Source organism: Apodemus sylvaticus, chromosome 6 (genome assembly GCF_947179515.1).
Source record: "Apodemus sylvaticus chromosome 6, mApoSyl1.1, whole genome shotgun sequence".
Taxonomy (NCBI): domain Eukaryota; kingdom Metazoa; phylum Chordata; class Mammalia; order Rodentia; family Muridae; genus Apodemus; species Apodemus sylvaticus.
The window spans coordinates 51,384,639-51,406,095 of NC_067477.1; the positions used below are offsets into that span (position 1 = coordinate 51,384,639).

The 21,457-nt window shown below is 43.0% G+C and overlaps 1 protein-coding gene across 1 annotated transcript in view; it reads right to left on the reverse strand.

Moving 5' to 3' along the window:
* The window catches only part of Arid4a (AT-rich interaction domain 4A), a 70,191-nt gene that overhangs the window by 2,042 nt on the left and 46,692 nt on the right, over positions 1–21,457 (reverse strand). The window contains exons 16-23 of the mRNA XM_052185697.1: positions 19,978–20,261; positions 17,565–17,759; positions 14,762–14,846; positions 13,908–14,049; positions 10,742–11,872; positions 10,473–10,577; positions 5,168–5,374; positions 4,382–4,528 (exon numbers count right to left, since the gene is read on the reverse strand). Coding sequence (XP_052041657.1) covers positions 4,382–4,528; positions 5,168–5,374; positions 10,473–10,577; positions 10,742–11,872; positions 13,908–14,049; positions 14,762–14,846; positions 17,565–17,759; positions 19,978–20,261 — 2,296 coding nt within the window. The remainder of the gene's footprint in view (positions 1–4,381; positions 4,529–5,167; positions 5,375–10,472; positions 10,578–10,741; positions 11,873–13,907; positions 14,050–14,761; positions 14,847–17,564; positions 17,760–19,977; positions 20,262–21,457) is intronic.

Genomic DNA, 21,457 nt, shown 5'->3' on the forward strand with positions numbered 1-21,457 from the left:
GCCAATTAAACGCTGCACAAGAGGTAACAAGTTGTCAGCAAGTGCTCTGCTGGGCTCAGCGGAGTGAAGTCAGCTTTTGGCCAATTAAGGGAATCGACAGTTCAGAAGAGATCCCACCAGGCTGAGGGGGCGAGGAGGCGGGAGCCAGGGTGCCATGCACAGGCCCTGGGTTCCACCCGTGGCACTGCACCAAAATGAAAAGCTAAACAAAGTCAGACATCACAAAATGTAAGGACTGAAGAGAGACGAGTCTGGGGTCAGGGAGGGGCAGGCGTGGGGTGGGCAGAAGATACACGCTGGGCACTGAACCCTGAGCTTCTCTGGCTAGGTAAGAACTTTCAACTGAGCCATACAGCCCTTCCTTGTGTTTACAGACTCTGTAACGACTTCTTACTATTTACAATTTTTACTTAAAATGGACAAACTTTCAAGGTCAGTATCACCATTGCCCAGCCCTCTTACTTTCTAATGGGATTTTTTTTTTCAGTTTTACATATATTCCCCGCTTTTACTATTCTCTTAAATGCCCCTGTCATATTTGTATAGATTTGTCTTTATATCTGAAATAATTTTTTTCTTTTTCTTTTTCTTTTTCTTTTTTGGTAGAGAGGGTCCTTCATAGCCCAGGTTAGCCTTGAATCCACTCCTACTTCAGGCTGCCCTTTCACTTTTGATCCCTTGCTCCACCTTCCAAAGGCTACGATTACACTCACAATGATAAACATCCATGAACAGGTTAAAATGTTTAGTATATTTTGCACTTAAAAAAAAAAAAAAAAAAAAAAAACAGGTTTTTGGGGCTGGAGAGATGGCTTAGCAGCTAAGGGCCCTGACTGCTATTCCAGAGGTCCTGAGTTCAATTCTCAGCAAACACATGGTGACTCCCAACCATCTGCAATGAAATCCAATACCTTCTTCTGGTGTGTCTAAAGGCAATGTAATCATATACATAAAATAAATAAATATATCTTAAAAAAACAACAACAGGTTTTCTTGAGACGTGTCTTTAATTTTCCGTGTCTTTTATTTTCCTATTTTGGCCTCTGTCTTTATCTAGGGTAGACAGTTTGTCTAGGCATAGTTAGATTCTTCAGGAACATCCTCCTCTCTCATCCCAGGAATGTGAATACTTAGCTATGGTTCTCACGAGTGGGAGGGTTACACTGTGGTTTGAAAAAGGACAGAAGACTTATCACTAGCTATGGCTGGTGCCCCTGAGTCTACAAAGCTGGTTCTGTTCAGTTCCTGTTTCTGCTAAAGGTGGAGAGAAGTGAACCTTTCTTTAAAGGGTAGGTGTGATGATCCAATTTCATTTTCAACCAATCTTGCAATTCGGTCTCACCCTGTCCCTAACCTGAGAGCTTTTCTACAGTCATGAAGTATCAGCTGACTTGCTTGCTTTTTTAACTGTAAGAGCAAGTGAGTGTTTGTTTTATCAGGAGCACAGTAGTCTAGCAGCTGTTTGCAGCTTCTTACACATTCAGGGTTTTGGTTTTTGTCTTTGTCTTAGTTTTTTGAGATAGGGTCTTGCTGTGTAGTCCAGGCTGGCCTTGAACCTAGTAGAAAACTTGATTCTGCTTCCTGAAGGCAAATTAAAGGTAAGCACACAGACACACACACAAACAAACACCTCTAGCTTCTAAAGAAACAATGTTGGCAACCTTGACACTACTATGGATGACAAGAAGTGCATACCAAGGAGCATCACATGGCTGTGAGAGGCCCTTCTAGAGCCTTACACATACAGGCAGATGCTAGCAGCCAACCATTGGACTGAGTGTGGGGTCCCCAATCAAGAAGTTAGAGGGTGGTCTGGAGGAGCTGGAGGTGTTTATAGCCCCATGGGAAGAATAACAATGTCGACCACCCAGACGCCCCAAGACTCCCAGGGACTAAACCATCAACTAAGGGGTACACATGGTTCCAGCCAAAAATGTGGCAGAGGAATCCCTTGTCAGGCATCAGTGGGAAGAGTGCTGCTTGGTCAGGTGAAGGCTCAACAGATGCCCCAACAAAGGGAAATCGAGGGGTGGGGAGGTGGAAGTGGGTCGGGTGGAGGAGGCATATACTTGGAGGCAGGGGGTGGGAGGAGGGTTTGGGGGTTTTCAGGGAGAAGGGGAATCAGGAAAGGTTTTAGCATTTGAAATGTAAATGAAGATTATATTCAATAAAAAAAAAAGATACAATGTTGGCATTTCTTCTTGGGTCTTATTTGTTTTTCTTCTTATGCTAACCTCAAATTCACTCTTCTGTTCCATGCAGAGAGCTGGGCTTACAGGTATGCACCACCACACCTGACCTGCTGATAGGTCTTGTCTCTTGTGGTAAATGTTTCATTTTCTTTTTTCTTTTGGCTATGAGGTTTAAACTGAAGACAATAAAGGACCATTCATACATCCATCCCTTTTTTATGACCACTTAGGTTACTTTCCATGCTCTCTACACTTCAAAACAGAAAAGAACAATTCTGCATGGTTCTCCTTGACTGAAGGTTTAAGGATCTCTCTGGGTCTGAAGGATAGCCTAGAAATACCATACAATGCTGGGTCCCTCTTCAGTTTCTGCAACCTCCAGCCCAGGAGAGAAGCCAAGCGGGCAGCAAGTTTATATTGGGGAGCTGCTGAAGGCCTTCAGGATCCCAACAGGAGATGATGTGCCTCTGATGCTACACATGGGACAGGACACCTGTTTGCTCTGATAGTCTGGAGTCTTAGCTCTTCTTAAGGCTCCACCATTCCTCTAGATGGCCCCAACTCTCCCCTTTTGAAACTGAATGTTTACTCTATGCCATAGAGGTTGCAAGTATGGGTTTGTTTGTTTTTTGTGTTTTGTTTTGTTTTTTTTAAATGGGCTCAGAGCTCAGAAAAGTTTTTGCGTCTCAGTAGGGACTCCAGTACTAGACTTCCAGATAATATGGAACTTAACGGAGATGGAATGAGTGCACCTGCTACTAAAAAATTAACATAAGCCCCGTGGGCACCAAGGAGAATCTTGTGGTTAAAGGGATGTGCTTGGGTATAAGTTGAGAAGAAAACGTTTGGTGGTTAGTCTCAGTGGGCAACTTGATTAGATTAAGAAATGCCAGAAGAGCCTGGCAGTGGTGGCGCACGCCTCTAATCCCAGCACTTAGGAGGCAGAGGCAAGTGGATTTCTGAGTTTGAAGCCAGCACAGAGAAACCCTGTCTCGAAGAAAGAAAGAAAGAAAGAAAGAAAGAAAGAAAGAAAGAAAGAAAGAAAGAAAGAAAGAAAGAAAGAAAGAAAGAAAGAAAGAAAGAAAGAAAGAAAGAAAGAAAGAAAGAAAGAAAGAAAGAAAGAAAGAAAGAAAGAAAGAAAGAAAGAAGGAAGGAAGGAAGGAAGGAAGGAAGGAAGGAAGGAAGGAAGGAAGGAAGGAAGGAAGGAAGGAAGGAAGGAAGGAAGAAAAAAAAGGAAGGGAAAGGAAGGAGAAAAGCCAGGAAGGTGAGTAAGGAATACCCCTGGGCGTGTGTGGATGAGGGAATCAGAAACAGTCCTATCAGGACAGCTCTGACCTAATCAGTGGAGTAATCCTTGATACAGTCACAGGACGGTCTTCTTACATGAAGAGTTGGAGGTAGAACCACTAGAGGAAAGAGGGCATATCCTTGGGACTATACTTGGTCCTGATTCCTTGCATTCTTTTGTTAACAGCAACAGAAAAGTAACTGACACAGGAGGGATCGTTGTTTGTGTACTCCAACAATGCATAAATCTCCCTCCTATTTTTCTCACTGACTGGCATTATCATCTTGGATACCGTTTCTCCCTACAGTCACACCAAGTGATCATCTCTCCTTGCTTTCATCTGATTACTTATGAGTTTAGGGCACAGAACTTACTTTCCTATACTGTTACTTCAGCAGACCTTGGATATATGCCATGTCCAATTTTGACTGGCTGTCAACTCTGCATGCTTAAAGTATAGCACATATATCACTTTAAGATTATTTGAAAGTAGACTGGTTAATGTCACACAAGGCACTCACTATGCTGCAGACATTAAGATACTAGATCAAACTCTGTGTCTAATTCATCGTGCCTCTGCTTCACCTGTGGAGCCCCTGGCCTATTTATTTGGTGAACCACATAATAGCAAACACAGGGGCAGCTAGTAAACATCTGTTGAGCAGATATACCCTCCTCAAAAACCCACCATGTTTAGTAAGTCACAAATTGTTTAAAATAGTTCATACTGCTTTCAAGGGTGCCATTCTGGCTAATTCAGCTGCAGGCATACCCACATCCAACAACAGGAGAAAACACTCATCTAAAAGCAGCATCTATTACACATGAACTGAGAGATACAAGCTTACAATAAAAGGAGAGGCGTGTATCTGAAGGGAGGGAGAAACAGGAAGAGCATTACCTTCTCTGTCTTTCTTTTTCAATCTTTTCCTCCTTCTATCGATGGTTGCAACTTCAGACTTCAAAGACATGTAGTATTTTCTGATTTCCTGTAGTTTTTCTTGGAGGAAAGAGATTCTCTCTGTACTGTTCATATTATCTAATTCATCTAAAAGGAAAGATAAAGTTAATCTGAATTTGAAATCACAACAACTTTATGAAAGCAGAGAAGACAATTCTATCAAAAGTCAAACTTGCAAATCAGTAAAAGCTTCAGTTTATTATGACCTACATCAGCTCTTTACACCAGATGCGAGTACATTAAATTTATGACTAAAAGTTCTTTACTCAAATATTCTATATTAAACATGCATCATTCATCATGAAACATAAGAAAACATTAAAATAAAGCAACCTGACCAATGTGTAATAATAGTTTTAACTGTCAGCAAAGAGAAGGCACTTCCGTTTCACTGATTTATATAAGTCATACCTCATACAAAGTTTGTGTAGCCCAGGATGCCCTCAAACCTAACATTCTCCTGTTTCACCCTCATGAGTGCTGGGTCACAGGGGTGAAACACACGTACTCAGCCCATCTTTTGTTTCTTAAATGAAGATCTTGTCATACCAAGTTATCCAAATTAATTAAGAAAACATATACACACAGAAAGTTACATACAAGTGATGATTATTGGTTTGGAATGGCTACATGGTTTGTTAATGGTTACTGACAGCATTTCAAATCCACATCTTAAGAAACTTTACACTTCACGGTTTACACTCAGGCTATCTGGCAGACCCTTACTGAGTTGGAAGCTCCACTTGTATGTCCTAGGGGATGAATTTGGATGCTTTTCTCGGTGCTTCTCTTTCTCTCCATCTTTGATGTGAGGCGAGATTCTTGCAGGAGAACGTGGCAGCTTCTGTGGCTTGGGCAAGCTAAGGCGCTTCACTGGTGTGCAGTTACTGGAACAGTCCATGGCGGGAAGGTCCTCGCTGTCACTGCTCTGTCCTGTAACAGTAAGTTTCCTCCAACTGTAAACCACATAAGCCTCAAATATCAAACTGCAGCAGAAGAAGCAAAGTATACTTCTTGGCAACACACAGGTAAACATAATACATACATATATCAAGGATTACAACAAAAAAGTAGAAATAGAGATCCTAAGCAAAAAAAAAAACAAAAACAAAAAAACAAAAAAAAAAAAAACCCAAAAAAAAACCCCACAAAAAACAAAAACCAAGAATTGCTTTAAAATGAAGTATTACTGAATATTGCTAAAGTGTTTCCCTCATTGTTTAATTCTGACTTTTTAAAATATGAGCTACAATGGGGAAAGGGGAACTGGGAAAGGGGAAATCATTTGGAATGTAAACAAAAAATATAGAAAATAAAAAAAAATAATGAAACTGAAAAAAAAAAAGAGCTACAGGGTTGGTGGGAAGGCTCAGCAAGTAAAGGCGCTGCTGCCGGGACTGAGGATCTGAGTTTGATCTCAGATATAAGATGAAAGGAAAGAACTGACTCCCACAGGTATGTTCTGAGACACATACACACTCACATGTTGACACAACATATACACACAGACACACACACTCACGCACAGGCACACATACATGAACAGGCACACACACATAAACACAGTAGCACATGGGCTAAAAAAAAAGTTAAAAAAAAAAAAAAAGAATGAGCTACAGTTCCCAATAATGATTAAAGATCTACTATGTTACTAAATGGAAATTCAGGGATATAAGTCAAACAATATTCTATAGCTTCGTGTATGCTGAAATAACACGTACAAGCAATCCAACCCAAAACATACAGTCATCAGTATGAGGAACACAAGCAGATCTTCTTGTAAAGTTGCCCAACACTTTTTCTTTTCTTCTTTACTACCCTAAAGAAAAACCTTATTCTCAGTGCAGGATGTGGAGGAGGAGCTGCAGACACATGCTATGGAGGGCGTGTGAAGTCCTAGCTCTACATGGGTTCGGGGACAGACTCAGATTGTCAGGATTGCATTGCAAATGCTTTACCTGCTGAGCCATTCACTGGCCTCTTATTGCATCTTAATTATAATGGCTACTTTTTTGTTTTTTTTTTTTTTTTTTTGTTTTTGTTTTTTTGGATTTGGTTTTTTTTTTTTTTTTTGAGACAGGGTTTCTCTGTGTGGCCCTGGCTGTCCTGGAACTTACTCTGTAGACCAGGCTGGCCTTGAGCTCAGAAATCCGCCTGCCTCTGCCTCCCAGAGTACTGGGATTATAGGTGTGCGCCACCACCACCCGGCATAATGGCTACATTTTGATTACTATTTGTCCTCAAAAGAAGAGTTTGTTGCATAATGTTCTACTCCCAGGTCCTCTGGGATAAAGACCCTTATATCAAAAATCAATGGTCTTCAATTGGTGGCTGAGCTCCCTTCAGGAGGAAGCTTTTTCCATCTCTTCAGGGTTAAATTTCTTGAAAAAGAAATGCTACACGGTCACTCTAACCTTTCCTTCTGACTGTACTTGTAGTTCATTACGGATCAACTCAACAACATCTTAATCCCTGTGTGTGTGTTCATATGTGTGGAGATATGTGTGGATGTGCATATATGCCTGGCCCACCTCAGGTTTCACAGGAACCGTCCACCTCGTTTTCTGAAACAGAATCTCTCACTAGGAACTGAGGCTCATTGATCTGGTGCAGTTGACTAGCCAGTGAACCCCACGGACCTGCCTGCCTCACTTCTCACTCAGCCTTGGTATAAAGGTGTGCAAAAGCCCACCTGGCATCTTCCATCTGTGGATCAAATGTCAGTTCACATGCTTGTGCCACAAGCACTGGACAGGCTGAGCCACAAGCACTGGACAGACTGAGCCACAAGCACTGGACAGACTGAGCCACAAGCACTGGACAGGCTGAGCCATAAGCACTGGACAGACTGAGCCACAAGCACTGGACAGGCTGAGCCACAAGCACTGGACAGGCTGAGCCACAAGCACTGGACAGACTGAGCCACAAGCACTGGACAGACTGAGCCACAAGCACTGGACAGGCTGAGCCACAAGCACTGGACAGGCTGAGCCACAAGCACTGGACAGACTGAGCCACAAGCACTGGACAGGCTGAGCCACAAGCACTGGACAGGCTGAGCCACAAGCACTGGACAGGCTGAGCCACAAGCACTGGACAGGCTGAGCCACAAGCACTGGACAGACTGAGCCACAAGCACTGGACAGGCTGAGCCACAAGCACTGGACAGGCTGAGCCACAAGCACTGGACAGGCTGAGCCACAAGCACTGGACAGGCTGAGCCACAAGCACTGGACAGGCTGAGCCACAAGCACTGGACAGGCTGAGCCACAAGCACTGGACAGGCTGAGCCACAAGCACTGGACAGGCTGAGCCACAAGCACTGGACAGGCTGAGCCACAAGCACTGGACAGACTGAGCCACAAGCACTGGACAGGCTGAGCCAAGTCTCAGGCTAATTTCTCATCTTCATTACTTTCCCACAGCGGCCTCATCCTCTTGTGAAAACAAGACTTTCTTGTAAACACCACACTTCATCTCTTTTCCTAATACTGGGCACCTACAACTTGATATTCCCCCAAATTCTTCTAATACTGTTGTTAGGCCTATGCTCTGTATGTAAGTTAACAGCCCTTAGACAGCACTCATCACACTGGAACCTACCAGCTGTTCTGACTACAGCTCTCATTCCATCTTTTGTCACAGCCTTTATTAATCAGAAGACCCATTCCAAACGTAAAAGTCAACCATGCCCTTCTTTTATTTTTTTAATTTTTAAAAAAACTATATATACACTCGAGCGAGGGCGGGTGTTAGGCATGAGATGCATGTGCCACAGTGCAGCTGTCCAGGGTGGGGGACACTGTTCAGGGGTTTGTCTACGTACCCCGCTTGCAGGCAGGCTCTCCTGATGTTTGTCCCGTTGCATACTTCAGGAGAGCTGCCAGAGCTTGAGAGCTCCTCCTGTCTCCACCTCTTGGGGCGCAGCCGGAGTGCTTAGGAGCACGAATGTGCGGCCAGCACACTTAGCTTTCCCTGTGGGTTCTAGGGATTGAACCTGGGACTCTAGGCTGGTGCAGCTGGTGTAGTCACCTTCTGAGATATCTGTCTAGCTGCTTCCTTTTTTTTTAAATCTTTAAGCTAGTACTTGAAATAATTTAGAAACTTAGAATTTTTTCCAACCCACTTCAGGGTAGCTGCCTCATCACATCCAAATACTTTGGCAGAAGATATTTCCCACAATCAGAACAATTTTTCATATTGTTTTCTACCATCATACTTCTAGCTAGTCCTGATTCTACTGATTTGAAACTACAAACATTTAGTATCTCACATGGTTTCTGATAGTTAAGATCTTGGAGCAGCCTGACTGACTGGACAGTCTGCCTCAGGAATATTGGGAGAGTGTACTTGAACTCGTACCCAGGCCTTTGGTCTCTGAAGACTTGACTCACTAGCACAGCAACTGGTAGTGTTTCAGGTATTTCCCGGCCAATGGCAGAATGCCCACGGCTCCTCCCTGCACAGAGTTAATTCTCCACAGACACTTGAATAGCCTTACAGCATGGCAGCAACTTTCTACCAGGGTAAGAGGGAATCTGCAGGGCCTTTTGTGCTCTTTTCTCCAAAGTCATTGCCTCAGTTACTTTTCCCGTTGTAATAAAACAAACAAAAACAAAAAACCTGATAAAGGCAGCTGGGGAAAAAGAGTGCAGTCCAACCTGGCAGGAAGTCACAGCTTAGGACATCTGGTCACCGTGTAGTATTGTCAAGCAGCAGAGAGAAATGCAAGGCTTGAGCGCAGCTCCCTTTTACCTTTTTATGCACTGCAGGATTCCAGCCCGGGGAAAGGTGGTGCCCAGAGCGGGCGTGTCTTCCCTCTTAAATAAACCTTATCAAGGTAATGAGCTACGTGCAGGTCCAGAGACTAAATCTAGATAATCTCTCACAGCTGTGCCCAGATTTGTCTCCCATGATTCTAGATCTCCTTGACAGTCAACATTAGCCATTAAAGTCACATACAATCACTATGCTTGTTAGACATAAATTACTGAGTTCATCCCTGTCAAGGAGGTAAAAGTTAGGTTTCACTTCTTAAAGGGAAAGATCAATGAATCCATAGACTTTAAGTCAGCATACTTCTATACAGCTTTCAACGTCCAGAACCCACAGAGATTACAATTTTCAGACTTCCACTTGAGTAGCCACAGACCCCTTAGGAGCAAGAAGACTCAGGTGAGAAGAGTGCATGCACTAGTGGCCACGCCTGATGTCTCTTTCAATCCAGAACATCTCCTCTTCCCCTGGTGTCATGACCATGCAAGTCTGAGTCTTAGCAGCCTGTCCCTGTGCAGGATATACTTAGCACTATCCTCTGCGCTGAGTTTGCTGCTGGTCCTGAGGTGTTGATTAGATTCACATGATGCATCTTTGAAGGGACTAGCTCAGATGTTTACCTTTTTTCCTACTTTGGCCTCCCAAATCCTGGCCTTAAAGCTATTGCAGTTCTAAGTAAAACTAATAGGCATCTTTAGATTAAAACAAAGATGGGGGAATGGGGAGGTGGGTAGGGCTCTGGCAGTACAAGCCTCAACATCTGAGTTTAATCCCTGGAAGCCACACACAGGCAGAGAGAAGGGACTGCACAGTTTGTTCTATGCCCACCACATACACTTGATGGCATCTGCATACACACATATATGCATGTCCACATTGTACACATACACACAGACACACACATGAATGTGAGCACAAATGTGTGCAAACACGCACACTAAAAATAATAAAATTATTCTCAGAACATAATAAACCCCACTCATTTGGACTGGCTCAAATGATCAAGCGCTGGATGTGTGCCGAGCAAGCACCAGCAGCGACAGACAAGCACCAGCAGCGACGGGCAAGCACCAGCAGCGACGGGCAAGCACCAGCAGCGACGGACAAGCACCAGCAGCGACAGACAAGTACCAGCAGCGACAGACAAGCACCAGCAGCGACAGACAAGCACCAGCAGCGACAGACAAGCACCAGCAGCGACAGACAAGCACCAGCAGCGACAGACAAGCACCAGCAGCGACAGACAAGCACCCACCTGCTCCGTTCTTTTCACTTTTGGCCGCAGCACTTGTCCGCTTTGGGGTTCGCTTTTGCTTTTTTGCCACTAATCCACTATTTCCATCGCTTGGCCTTTTCTGACCTGAAATAAAGGAAATGCTTGAAAAGAAAAGCAGAAGCAGAAGCAGACAGGTCCATTTACACACCTGCCCACCATTTACACACCATTTCACTGCTCTTAAAAAGACAATCGTAAACATCTGTCATATCCAACCCCTGAACTGTTCGTTTCCCCTGGAGTCTTACCCTTCTCTCTGCTCTCTCGCTCGTGTACAATTATACTACAGGTACCAGGGGCAACGCTGGCTTCAAACCCGTTCGCTGAGTCCCTCTCACAGAGGCCTTCTTGCGATTCTTCAGCAATGCTATCAACTTCAATTGTAATATCACTCTCACTCTTTATACTTCGGGACTCGTCTTGGCTGAGAGTGAGTGGGGAAGCTACGGAAAAGTTATGCTGTGCTACAGGAGGTAGGGCAGGCGGAACAGAACCCAGAGAGTTAGACTCAGAGCCTTCCACTACCACATCCTCAATACTGGTCTTATCCTTTTCATCCAAATCATCCAAGTCTACCTCATGGCAAACCAAGGTTTCAGGCCCGATCAGAGGCATCACGTCCTCCTCTTCCTTGAGTGGCGTATGCACAGGCTCTTCGGCTGGACTGTCCGATTTTTCACTGGTCAGTTCCTGTAGGCCCCGGTCGGGCTCGGCTGTAAGAGACGGCATTGCTTCGCCTTCCGTTTCAAAGTGCTGCTCCACGTGCGCGCCCGCCATGCACTCAGCTTCAGCCCCATCGTCACACCTCTCTTGCGACACTCCAGTTGTCATTTCCATGCCATTCTCAAGTCTTAACCTTTTCTCTGGGGACTGTTGTCCCAGGATTTTCCGTTTCAACTTTTTTTCTTTCTCATATTGGTCGACATCATCTTCAGTAGAAGAAAAGTTTTTACATTCTAGTGAAGAAAACTCCAGGCTATGCCCGTCCCCACGAGCTTCGCTGCCTGCCTCCTCCTGGCTGAAAGGCGGGATCTTTATAAGTTCTAAGGAGAGGTCTTTTGTCTTGCCACGCCTTCCCTTTCCTTTAGGAGACTTCTCCACCTGCTTCTTAAGTTCATCCACTGGTTCCACTTTGTCTCCAAAAATATGCACGGTTGGATCACTGTCCCCCGCCTCCACCGCCAGGGCTTCTGAGGGCTGCGCCTGAGTCCTGTCGTTTTCTTTTGATATATGTACAATCTTTGGGTTTTCTTCATCTAATTTATCATCATGTACATTTTCATTTTTTTCTAATTCTTCTTTAATATCAGGAGAAAGGTCTTCACTTACAGAGCTCTTCTCCAGCTGGTCTTCTGCTTCACTATCAGATGAACAAGAGTCTGTAAGAAAATAGTGCATTGCGCAGACGATTATATGAAATACCAAGGTAACAAGTAAAATCCTACTAAGTATAAACAAGATCCTTTATATACTTCTGAATTTCTATAGAAATTTTTTTTAAATAAAGTAAATCATAGATTTGTGCTAAAATGTGAGGGGAAGGGCTAAAATAAAACCATGAGGATAAATGACGTGGGGACACACGCCTTTAATTCCGGCACTCAGGAGGCAGAGGCACAGGCAGGTGGATTTCTGAGTTTCCAGCCATCCTGGACTAGAGTGTGTTCCAGTATAGCCAGAGCTACACAGAGAAACCTTGTCTCAAAAAACAAAGAAAAAAATGAAACAAACAAACAAATATACAAAGCTAGTTTGTTAACTGACTTACAACAAAGATTAACTACTTTGTATCCTAGAGGAATATGACAGTCTACTTAAATTAGTCTGGATTAAAATAAGCAATGTGAATTCTCCAGACTTTAAATGGTCTTAGAACAGGCAAGACACCTACTGGCAAGACAAATTATTCACTCTTTGTCCAAGAATTTTTCAGATACTAAGACGTCTAAAACTATAAAACTACACAATGTGAAAACTTACACCCTCCCTAGAGGGTGAATTTTAGAAAGGTGAACACCGAAGATGTTCATTTGTTAGAAAGACAGTTGGGCTCTCTGTATGTAGCCCAGCCTCCATCAGTATGGAGTCCAGGCATCCCCGAAAATCAGCGATCCCCTGCCTCTGCCTCTTGAGTGGTGAGATTAAAGGTGTGCACCACCACTATGCTTGACAAAGTTTCATGTTGTCTGCTTTTGGTTCTCCTTTTAGAATTTGTTTCGGTTTGATGAACAGGAGCATCTGCATATCTACTGGGTACTTCAGGAAATCCCTGTGGGCGCTGAGTACTGAAGCCCAGCTCCTGCAGGAGGAGCAAGGGCTCTCCTGCCCGGCGTCTTCTCAGGCCCCTGCATGACTACATCAAGAGGTATATACTACACGGTTTGTGGTTTTAGTAAAAATGAAATGTAGAATTCCACTTTCTCATGTCAAACATTCTTCAGCGACTCTGATATAGATGGCTGTATGGGCCGAACACTGTACCAGCACAGGCCTCCTGAGAACCAGCACACACACTTCCAAGAAACCTTGGAAGTATCTGTACGTTTCCTGCATGATTGTGACCTGCCAGCAGGTGGCAGGAGGAAGAGGAGAGACACGCTTACGGCACACACACAGCAGCTGATGGTAAACCTGTCCTTTGGTAGTTTTCTCCCCAAGGAGAGTAATTGTCTAATACCATCATTTAAGATCTCCTAAATTTCATAGAAAAAAAAGATGGAAAAGCGAAGGGAACGACATAAGCAGAGTGAAATCTGCTCCACTATGCTCACCACAAGTACTCCTTCACCCAATACCCCATGCTCAACAGTTCCCACATGTGTTCAGGTGCTAACCTTACAGGAGACATTGGGGCAACACGTGGTTTAAAGCGGAGTCCAGCACACACTAGGATTCAAACATGGTTTCATTTCTCTATAGCTATACTGGTTGTATCTAAAATCCTTAATGCAGACAGCATCCTGGGTTAATATCGCTTGAGTTTAAACTAAAATATACCACAAAATAAGTAGTACTGCCAATTACATTCTGTAGTTTCAATCACGCTAGATTACAAACCAAGATAAGCTGCTATGGATCTCACCGAGTGACCATCGTGGGCCACACAGCTGTTTTAGTAGTCATGGGCCACATAGTTATATTTTGGTCAACGACAGCTGCATCTAACTGTGGCCCTATTTTAAGTTCTTGTCACCTAGGGACACTAGCCCCTTAGTTCAGTCAGCATCCTCTATGACATTTGTGCAATGATGAGGCCCCCTTAGAATGTGTCCCATTGTTCAGTGATGCTTATGTGTGTGTACGTACATAACATGTATATAGTTTTAAAAGTCAACAATCCTCAAAATTGAGCCCCTTCTGTTTCACTGAACAGAAGTTCGCTGCCTGTCACACCACCATGGACATTTCTGGTACCTGATTTTCCTTCACTGTTTGATGTCTTAGATAAACTGTATGGCATGTTTGGTGAAAAAGAAGATTTTAAAGGCGGTCTTCCCCGTTTGGACTTCTGCCTCTCTTCATCCCGCTTTTCGTCCTTCTCACTATCTTCTTTATTCTGGGTAACAACAACAAAATGCATGAGAAAGGCATTTTCAAACATGAACATTCCATTTTCTCTAAGAAATCTAAGAAAATCTATTAAATCCAAAACAAAAAGGTCAGTTATTTTAAATGTAAAATACTAGTACGTGCTTATAGAAAAATCTAGAACAGTTTTCTAACCTATTCATTTGAACAGAATCACTCCCCCTGGCTCCTCATTTCCTGCACAGGGAATGAAAGGCATCAGAAACAGACAAAACACTAGGCAGACCTCTACAGCAGGCAGCGGGTAGAAGGCGTGGGCAAGTGTACAGTGGGCCAGCAGACAGGGTTGACACTGTGGAGGTGGAGGGAAGAGGAGAGCAGTGGGTTTCCAGAGTGATGAGGTCCTCTGTGTGGTTCTAAGGATGGACAATGGCATTACACATCTGCCCAAGCCACTCATGGCCAGAGACCCAGCGACGCCTTACACCTCTGATGTACACCTACCCCAGTATCAGCTGTGAGTGTTTACCACTATAACAAATGACCCCCTTTTCTGATGGTAAGTAAGGGGCTAACAGTGCATAACACCATACCCACTTAAGGTGAAGGACACATCGGAAATTCCTGTACCTTTTTATTTTTTGCCATGAAGGTAAAACTATTAAAAACCAGAACCTAACAGAAAAGATACCACATGAATAATTCCCACACTTGTAAGTGACATGCACTTAGGGACATACCTTAACTTTCTTCTTTTGTTTTTTCTTTGGTCCACCTTTGTCCAAGGGCCAGATTATCCTGTCAGCTTTTACCCATTCATCATATCTTAAAGAAAAAAAGTTCACCTTTCACAATGATACTATATGTGAAATATATGCACCCACACAGGCACACACACACACACACAGACACACACACACACACACACACACACACACACACAAGCTCCAGCAGTGAGATAAAAACTTTCCCGTTGGGCAGTGGTGGTACACGCCTTTGATCCCAGCACTGGGAGGCAGAAGCAGGTGGATCTCTCTGATTTCGAGGCCAGTCTGGTCCATAGAGAGAATTCCAGGGCAGGCAGAGCTACACAGAGGAACCTCAACTTGCAAAAAGAACCCCCAACCCTCAAAACAACAACAACAAAGAGTAGAAAAGAGCTTCTTAGAGGTTCAGAGAGAGGACTGGGTGGGTAAAGTCCCTGTTCTAAACTCTTTGAAGTACTTTGTTTTCTGTCCTCACAATCAGAACTTATAAGCAGATTTTATTGTACAATTCATTCTACTAATAATACAAAGATGTCAATCTGCAAATAATTAGCTCCCAACCATTTATTAAGTTCCCTTTACTTGTCCTCCCCAGAGCTCTAGCATCTATTATTCCTAATAAAAATTTATTATGAAATATGCTACTATTAGGACTGAAATTTAGAGATATTTGTATTAAATTTAACTTTCTTTATCTTCATGTCTTTTCTTTAGCCCAAGCTGAAGACTCATTTCTCTTGTACCTTTCTGCAAAACATTGTCAACACTTGAACTTCAACATAGTTCTTCTCATTACTAGTATAGAGACAAATAGATTCAACTATCCAGGACTAAATAACACTTCTTGCATTATACAAGCGCACAGATATTCACAGTACTCAGTACACTGCAGACCAGTTGCCATGGAGAAGTACAAAGCACATGACTTAATGTACAGGTCTTAGCTCTCTGATACCATGATGCTTATGCTACAGCTGAAAATCATTGTCTCAGATTACCCAAGAGTTAAACCCTTTAGAACAGAGATGGCTAATGATACTTTATATACCAATATTTCTTAATTTGGACATTTACTAAGGGTCTACTAATATACCAGGCACTATAAAATATGTAGAGAATAGATAGAACAAGACCTTGCTTACATGTCTGATATACAAAAATATATACTATATAATTAAATACAATCTGCTAAATGCAATAGAACGATATATACTTGATTTAGGGCTAAAAAGAAGAAAACATCTTACTTCTGAATTTCCCAGGAGACATCAGGCCAAACAAAGAGCAGGCCTATCTGGAGGAACTCAGCCTTGTCCCCTCTGACCTGGTCTGAGTGGTGTGTCAGGCAGCGACATTAGGGCTCCTCTCACACAAATGTTCCCATTTTAGAAATAGGACTAAGTTATCTAGAAATTGTAAGGGTTCTTTGAAAGCCAGAGTTATACTAGCATATATATGACCAAGGACTACTAGGTAGGGTCATAAAGGAAAACTTCTGAGAACAGAAGTAGGGTGATAGGAAGAGAAATTCTAGAAACACAACAGGGATGTACACAGCAGAGTAGATGAATTCAAACAAACTTGAATCTGAGGGGAGAAATGGATAAAACATACTGCAGCTGCCAGAGTCGGGAAGTAGTCCCTCTCCCAAATTTATCAGGTTACAGACTCCGTATCAGGTTAAGATCCTCTACAGTGGTGCTAACAGCTGACACAGAGCACCTACTATGTGCCGGGCACTGTTCTATGTACTTCACATTCTAGGTAATATGGGTATTATAATTCTACAACTCATTTATAAAGAACTTGAATCCCCCAATCTGGAGAGGAGGGAACTGAGCACACACCTAGAATGTGGAAAAGGCGTGCGGCAATGTGACTTCACATCAACCCAAAGCAGCCTACATCCACATCCTCACACACACACACATTCGAAAGGTTTAAGAGAAAAGCAGAACGCAGAACACGGAGCCTCAGTGTTGATCTAAGCTGGTCTGACTAGCAGCCAAACTGAGCTGTCCTTCCCTTGAATGTAACCAATTGCACAGACAAGTCTGCTCCTTGCTCATGGAGAATCAAAACAGAAAGAGGACAACTCCCTAATCATGTGTGAACACAAAAAAACAGGTACTTTGTCCAAGCCACAAAAACGGCAAAATATCCTTTTTCCCTTGACTAATGGGTCACTTCTGCTTCTTTACCAATTATAGGATTAACTTTGATCCAGCCATCTCTCCTTCTAGGTAAGATTTATTAAGAAAATTAATCATAGAATTACATCAGCTTCCTGACTGTGTCAGCACAGAACAAAGACTTTCTTAAACCTACCACATAACAGAAGCTCAAATCCAAGTCCTACCTGACACAGATTTTAATTACTTAGCCAACTCAAAACTACTGCGGTGCTGGACACTGGCTTGACTTCTTAAAGAGGAAACCGAGGCATGCACAGCCTAGAGTTGTGTCCTTGCTCCTTGACAGTGCTGCAAGGTTTTCAGAGCCCTGTGCTATCCCTCATTCCTAAGGTGGGGCCCTGGGCTTTCACACTCAGCCCCATGGCTTCCTCTCTTGTGGTCTGCCTCCCTATAAAAGAGTAATAGACTCACTTGTTTCAAGGACAGATCCTGCTGTTCTCTGGTGGGAGGCACTGATAGTTTATAAAGCAGTGCAAAAGTCAAAGTCCTCAAGTACTTAGAACCAAGGCGTGCCTTGTAAACACACAAGGGCCCCATACAACGCTGCTCTCTAACACTAGCAGAAGAGCTTAACTGCTCACCTGACGTTCCAGCCATAGTAATGCACCAGGTATAAAACCTCCCCGTCATCCATCTCGGTGCTTTTGATGCTGGCTTCATAAATTTTCTGAGTTTTTCCTCGTCCGTACTTGACCTTCACTTTGGTTCCTGTCAGGCAGGGCTCTGTGTCGTCCTCGTCGTCCCCGTCCGAGTCACACCTGCTTTCAGTTTCTTCCCTGCAATGAATTACAACATTGACAATGCTACTGATAGCTTAATGGAGGGCAACCCAAGAACTGAGAAGGGATCCTGCATGTGGAGGCTTTTACAACCTGAGTTTACCTTGGTGATAGTCAGTGGAGGAGGAGGAGAAGGAGGAGAAGGAGAAGATTTCATGGACTATTTACTAAGGAGTTTATTATGTAAAGGTACACTGCACAAAGGTAAACTCATTCATCTTAAAGGCCAATCAATAATCAGTTAATGATGATGCAGAGACAATAAACAAATCATTTTTAAACCAAAAAAAGTAAAAACCGAATGTCCTAGAATGGTCATTGGGATCCATTCAAATGTCATTTTAACCTGTGAGATTTTTCTAAAGCTATTTTGTAAATTCTTGCAACTAATTATCTTGTCTACTTTAGCACTACTGTCTTCTCACTTTACGATGGTTCCTAGCAAGACTGTTTGGTAACATAAAAAACAATGGCTGCTTCTCTTAGCAACCCTCTCTTAGCCTGGACTCTGCTGTAAATGAGGCTACCATTGGAATTATGAGACTGACGGCAGACCAGAGCTTTATACGGCTGTGTTGGTTTCTGCTTCTGACTCCTCTCAAGCAACCTGTGTTTCAGTAATTAAGCATGAAGGGGATTCTTACGAAAATCCCAGCAATATTTTAAACTGTGTCCATAAAGTGTATTGCTGCCTGAACAGTGGTTGAGGTGTTCTGCAAATTTCAAAGCTTCAGCGTGGTCTTAAGGAGCTCTGAGGGTCTACAGTACACACAGGCATCTTTCAGTGGCCCCTGGTACGTGGCTGGAGCTTTTGTGATTTGCTTTGGTAATGTTTGCTCTCCGGGGACACTTCTCATAAATGTCGTGAAGAAATCACTGTAAACACTGGAGAAAACCTACCTAGAACAGAAATCTTCATGAGCCCCAATACAGACTGGGACTATGTGCTGACTGTTGTTTGTACACTCAACTTTTATTTAGTAAAACAGAATATTATCCTTTGCATGGAAGATTGAATTCGCTGCTCTAAAATATTTGTTCCATTTCTGTTAAAAGTATTTAGAATTTTAGCTATAACTGTTTATAGACTCATTATTATAACTTTTAACGTCATACTGTTTAGATGTTTGAAACTGTTCTCATCATTCGCTGCTGCCAGTATCCCCTGCTACTTTTTAAATCCTGTATTCTACATCGTGATAGAACTTTTAAAAACTAGCCTAGCGCACAGACAACTGCAAGAACTCTCTGTCCCCGCCAAGCGCCGGCTGTCTCTGCTGCGCACTGGGGTCTGCTTCCCTACCGCTAGTTCTCCCGATGGGTTATTTAGTGTCAGCTCTCAACTGGATCCAGCCGGCCACTTCCTCCGAATGTAGCGTAAAGATCTCAAACTTCTAGAGAATGTATCATTACGTGATTAAAAAAAAAAATCACTAAAAAATAACAGGAGAAAAGCTTCTACTTTCAAGTAAGACTGTCAAACTTGATTTTTAGTAACACCTAAAAATTAGTCAGTTCATTTGGTCACATGAGCAGAATGGCCCACTACAAAGCATAGTGAGACATTTCCTTGATCGAGTTCAACTGCCTGATTGGGGGCTATTTTTAAGTCACTTCAATCCATGCAAGTCTAATACATGGAAAAAAAAATACAGTTGTCACTCAACAGCAAATAGAATGGACATTAAAAAGTTGGATTTTATTGATGAGTTGTGGGGCAAGAACGTATTTTCCAAACTAGAATCAGGGGTGCATGCCACATTCTCTAATACAGTAACTAGGAAGAGTGTCTTAAACCAAGCTGACACACAGAAGCGTCTCTCGGCCTGTGCACCCATGTGTTTGTTAGCTTTCCCACATTGTACCTTTTTTAAAATGGAATTTTTGCTGTCGCTGTTTCCTCTTGTCCACTTCCTCCATTTCTCCAGCTCCCTTCCCTGCTGTCAACTGCAGGGCCTTTCTTTTGACTGGGTGGCGCAGCCTTCTTTGAGGCCACTGTTTAGGGCACAAGTGCTATTAAATGGTGCGACCAGTATATTCTCCAATTCCGAAAGGCGATACACATCATCTTCACAATGTGTCTCACCTTCATTAGACAAGAGGAACGGAAGTCCCAATAAGAAGACATCCCCTCACACCTGAATCTCTAAACAGGAACAAAGTACAGCTGGGCCCCAGACAGGTGCCTCTGGAGAACAGACATAAGACAATGTACCTCTCTTGGCTTTTCTCTTCCTCTTCGTCTGAGTCTCTCTCAGAATCCTCTGGCTTCTTGATTTTCTTCTCTTTGTTCTTTGGTGTGCTTTTCCTCACGAGCAGTAGCTCATCTTCTTTCTTCTCTGCTGGGTCGTCGTCGTCGTCGTCGTCATCGTCGTCGACATCATCATCATCATCTGCATCCTTATTTTCTAAATCATCTCTGATGAATTTGTCTTCGATTTTCTCTTCCTCTATTTCCTTTTTAATACAATTTGCATCTCGAACAATTTTCCTTCTCCCCTAGACGAGGAGATAAAAGCTTTAAGAGAGGTAACACCACGAGAAAGACACCTTACAGCTTCCTCTGAAGTCTCTACAGCGCTGACCGTGCTGCTTCCTGGCTTGAGATCAATAAGAATCTGAACACTAATTAACTCACAGGACTATTCTCTTCCATTTGCAAGTAAAAGAATAATCAATATAAATCTCTTATTAGGTCCAACACTACCATAATCCCTGGACACATAATACCCAAGGAAACTCCCCCCTCAGGGGAGGGGCATGAGCAAAGCCCTGGTTTCGGGCTCCAGCACCCCAGCTACCCCACAAAATCTTTGCTTACAGCATTGTTTTATTCTGTTTTGTTTGGCAGCTCTGCACATGCTTAGCAAGTGTTCTCCAGGGCTCCTTCCCTAACTCTATACTTGTTAACTATGATAAAAGAGTTTAAATGAATCATTTAAATGTCAAAGATAGAATTTCCTACTAGTAATGTTAGGCTGGTAAGATGGCTCAGAAAGAAGGTACCTACTTGTCAACAAGCCCAACGACCTGAGTGAGTTCATGACCTGGACTCACGTGGTCATGAAAGGAGAGAGTAACCTGTTCTCTGACCTTCACATATGTGTACACACACACACACACACACACACACACCAAGTAAATGTTTAAAGAAATGTTACTACTAATAATTTTATTAGTTACTAATAATAATTAATAATGTTAAAAGAAAAGTTACTACTAATAATTTTCATAAATCTAACCCCTACCTTATGGCCTCTTTAAAGGTCTGTGATCTCCAGTAATATCATGTATTAAAACAAAACTTAAATATCAATATATTTTATTACAATAGAAATCAAGCATTAGGGGCTGGAGAGACGACTCAGCGGTTAAGAGCACTGACTGCTCTTCCAGAGGTCCTGAGTTCAATTCCCAGGAACCACATGGTGGCTCACAACCATCTGTAATAGGTATCTGATGCCTTCTTCTGGTACTTCTGAAGACAGCTACAGTGTGTTCATATACATTAAATAAATAAATAAACATTTTTAAAAAATCAAGTATCAGTGTATTTATGTGACTCTGCTTTAAGGTCCCACTGGCATCAGTATCTAAAAAGTGAGCTTTGGTCTGGAGAGCTAGCTCAGCGCCTGAGAGCAATGGACGCTCTTCTACAAGGCCCAAGCTTGGTTCGAGCATGCCTGCCTTATCAC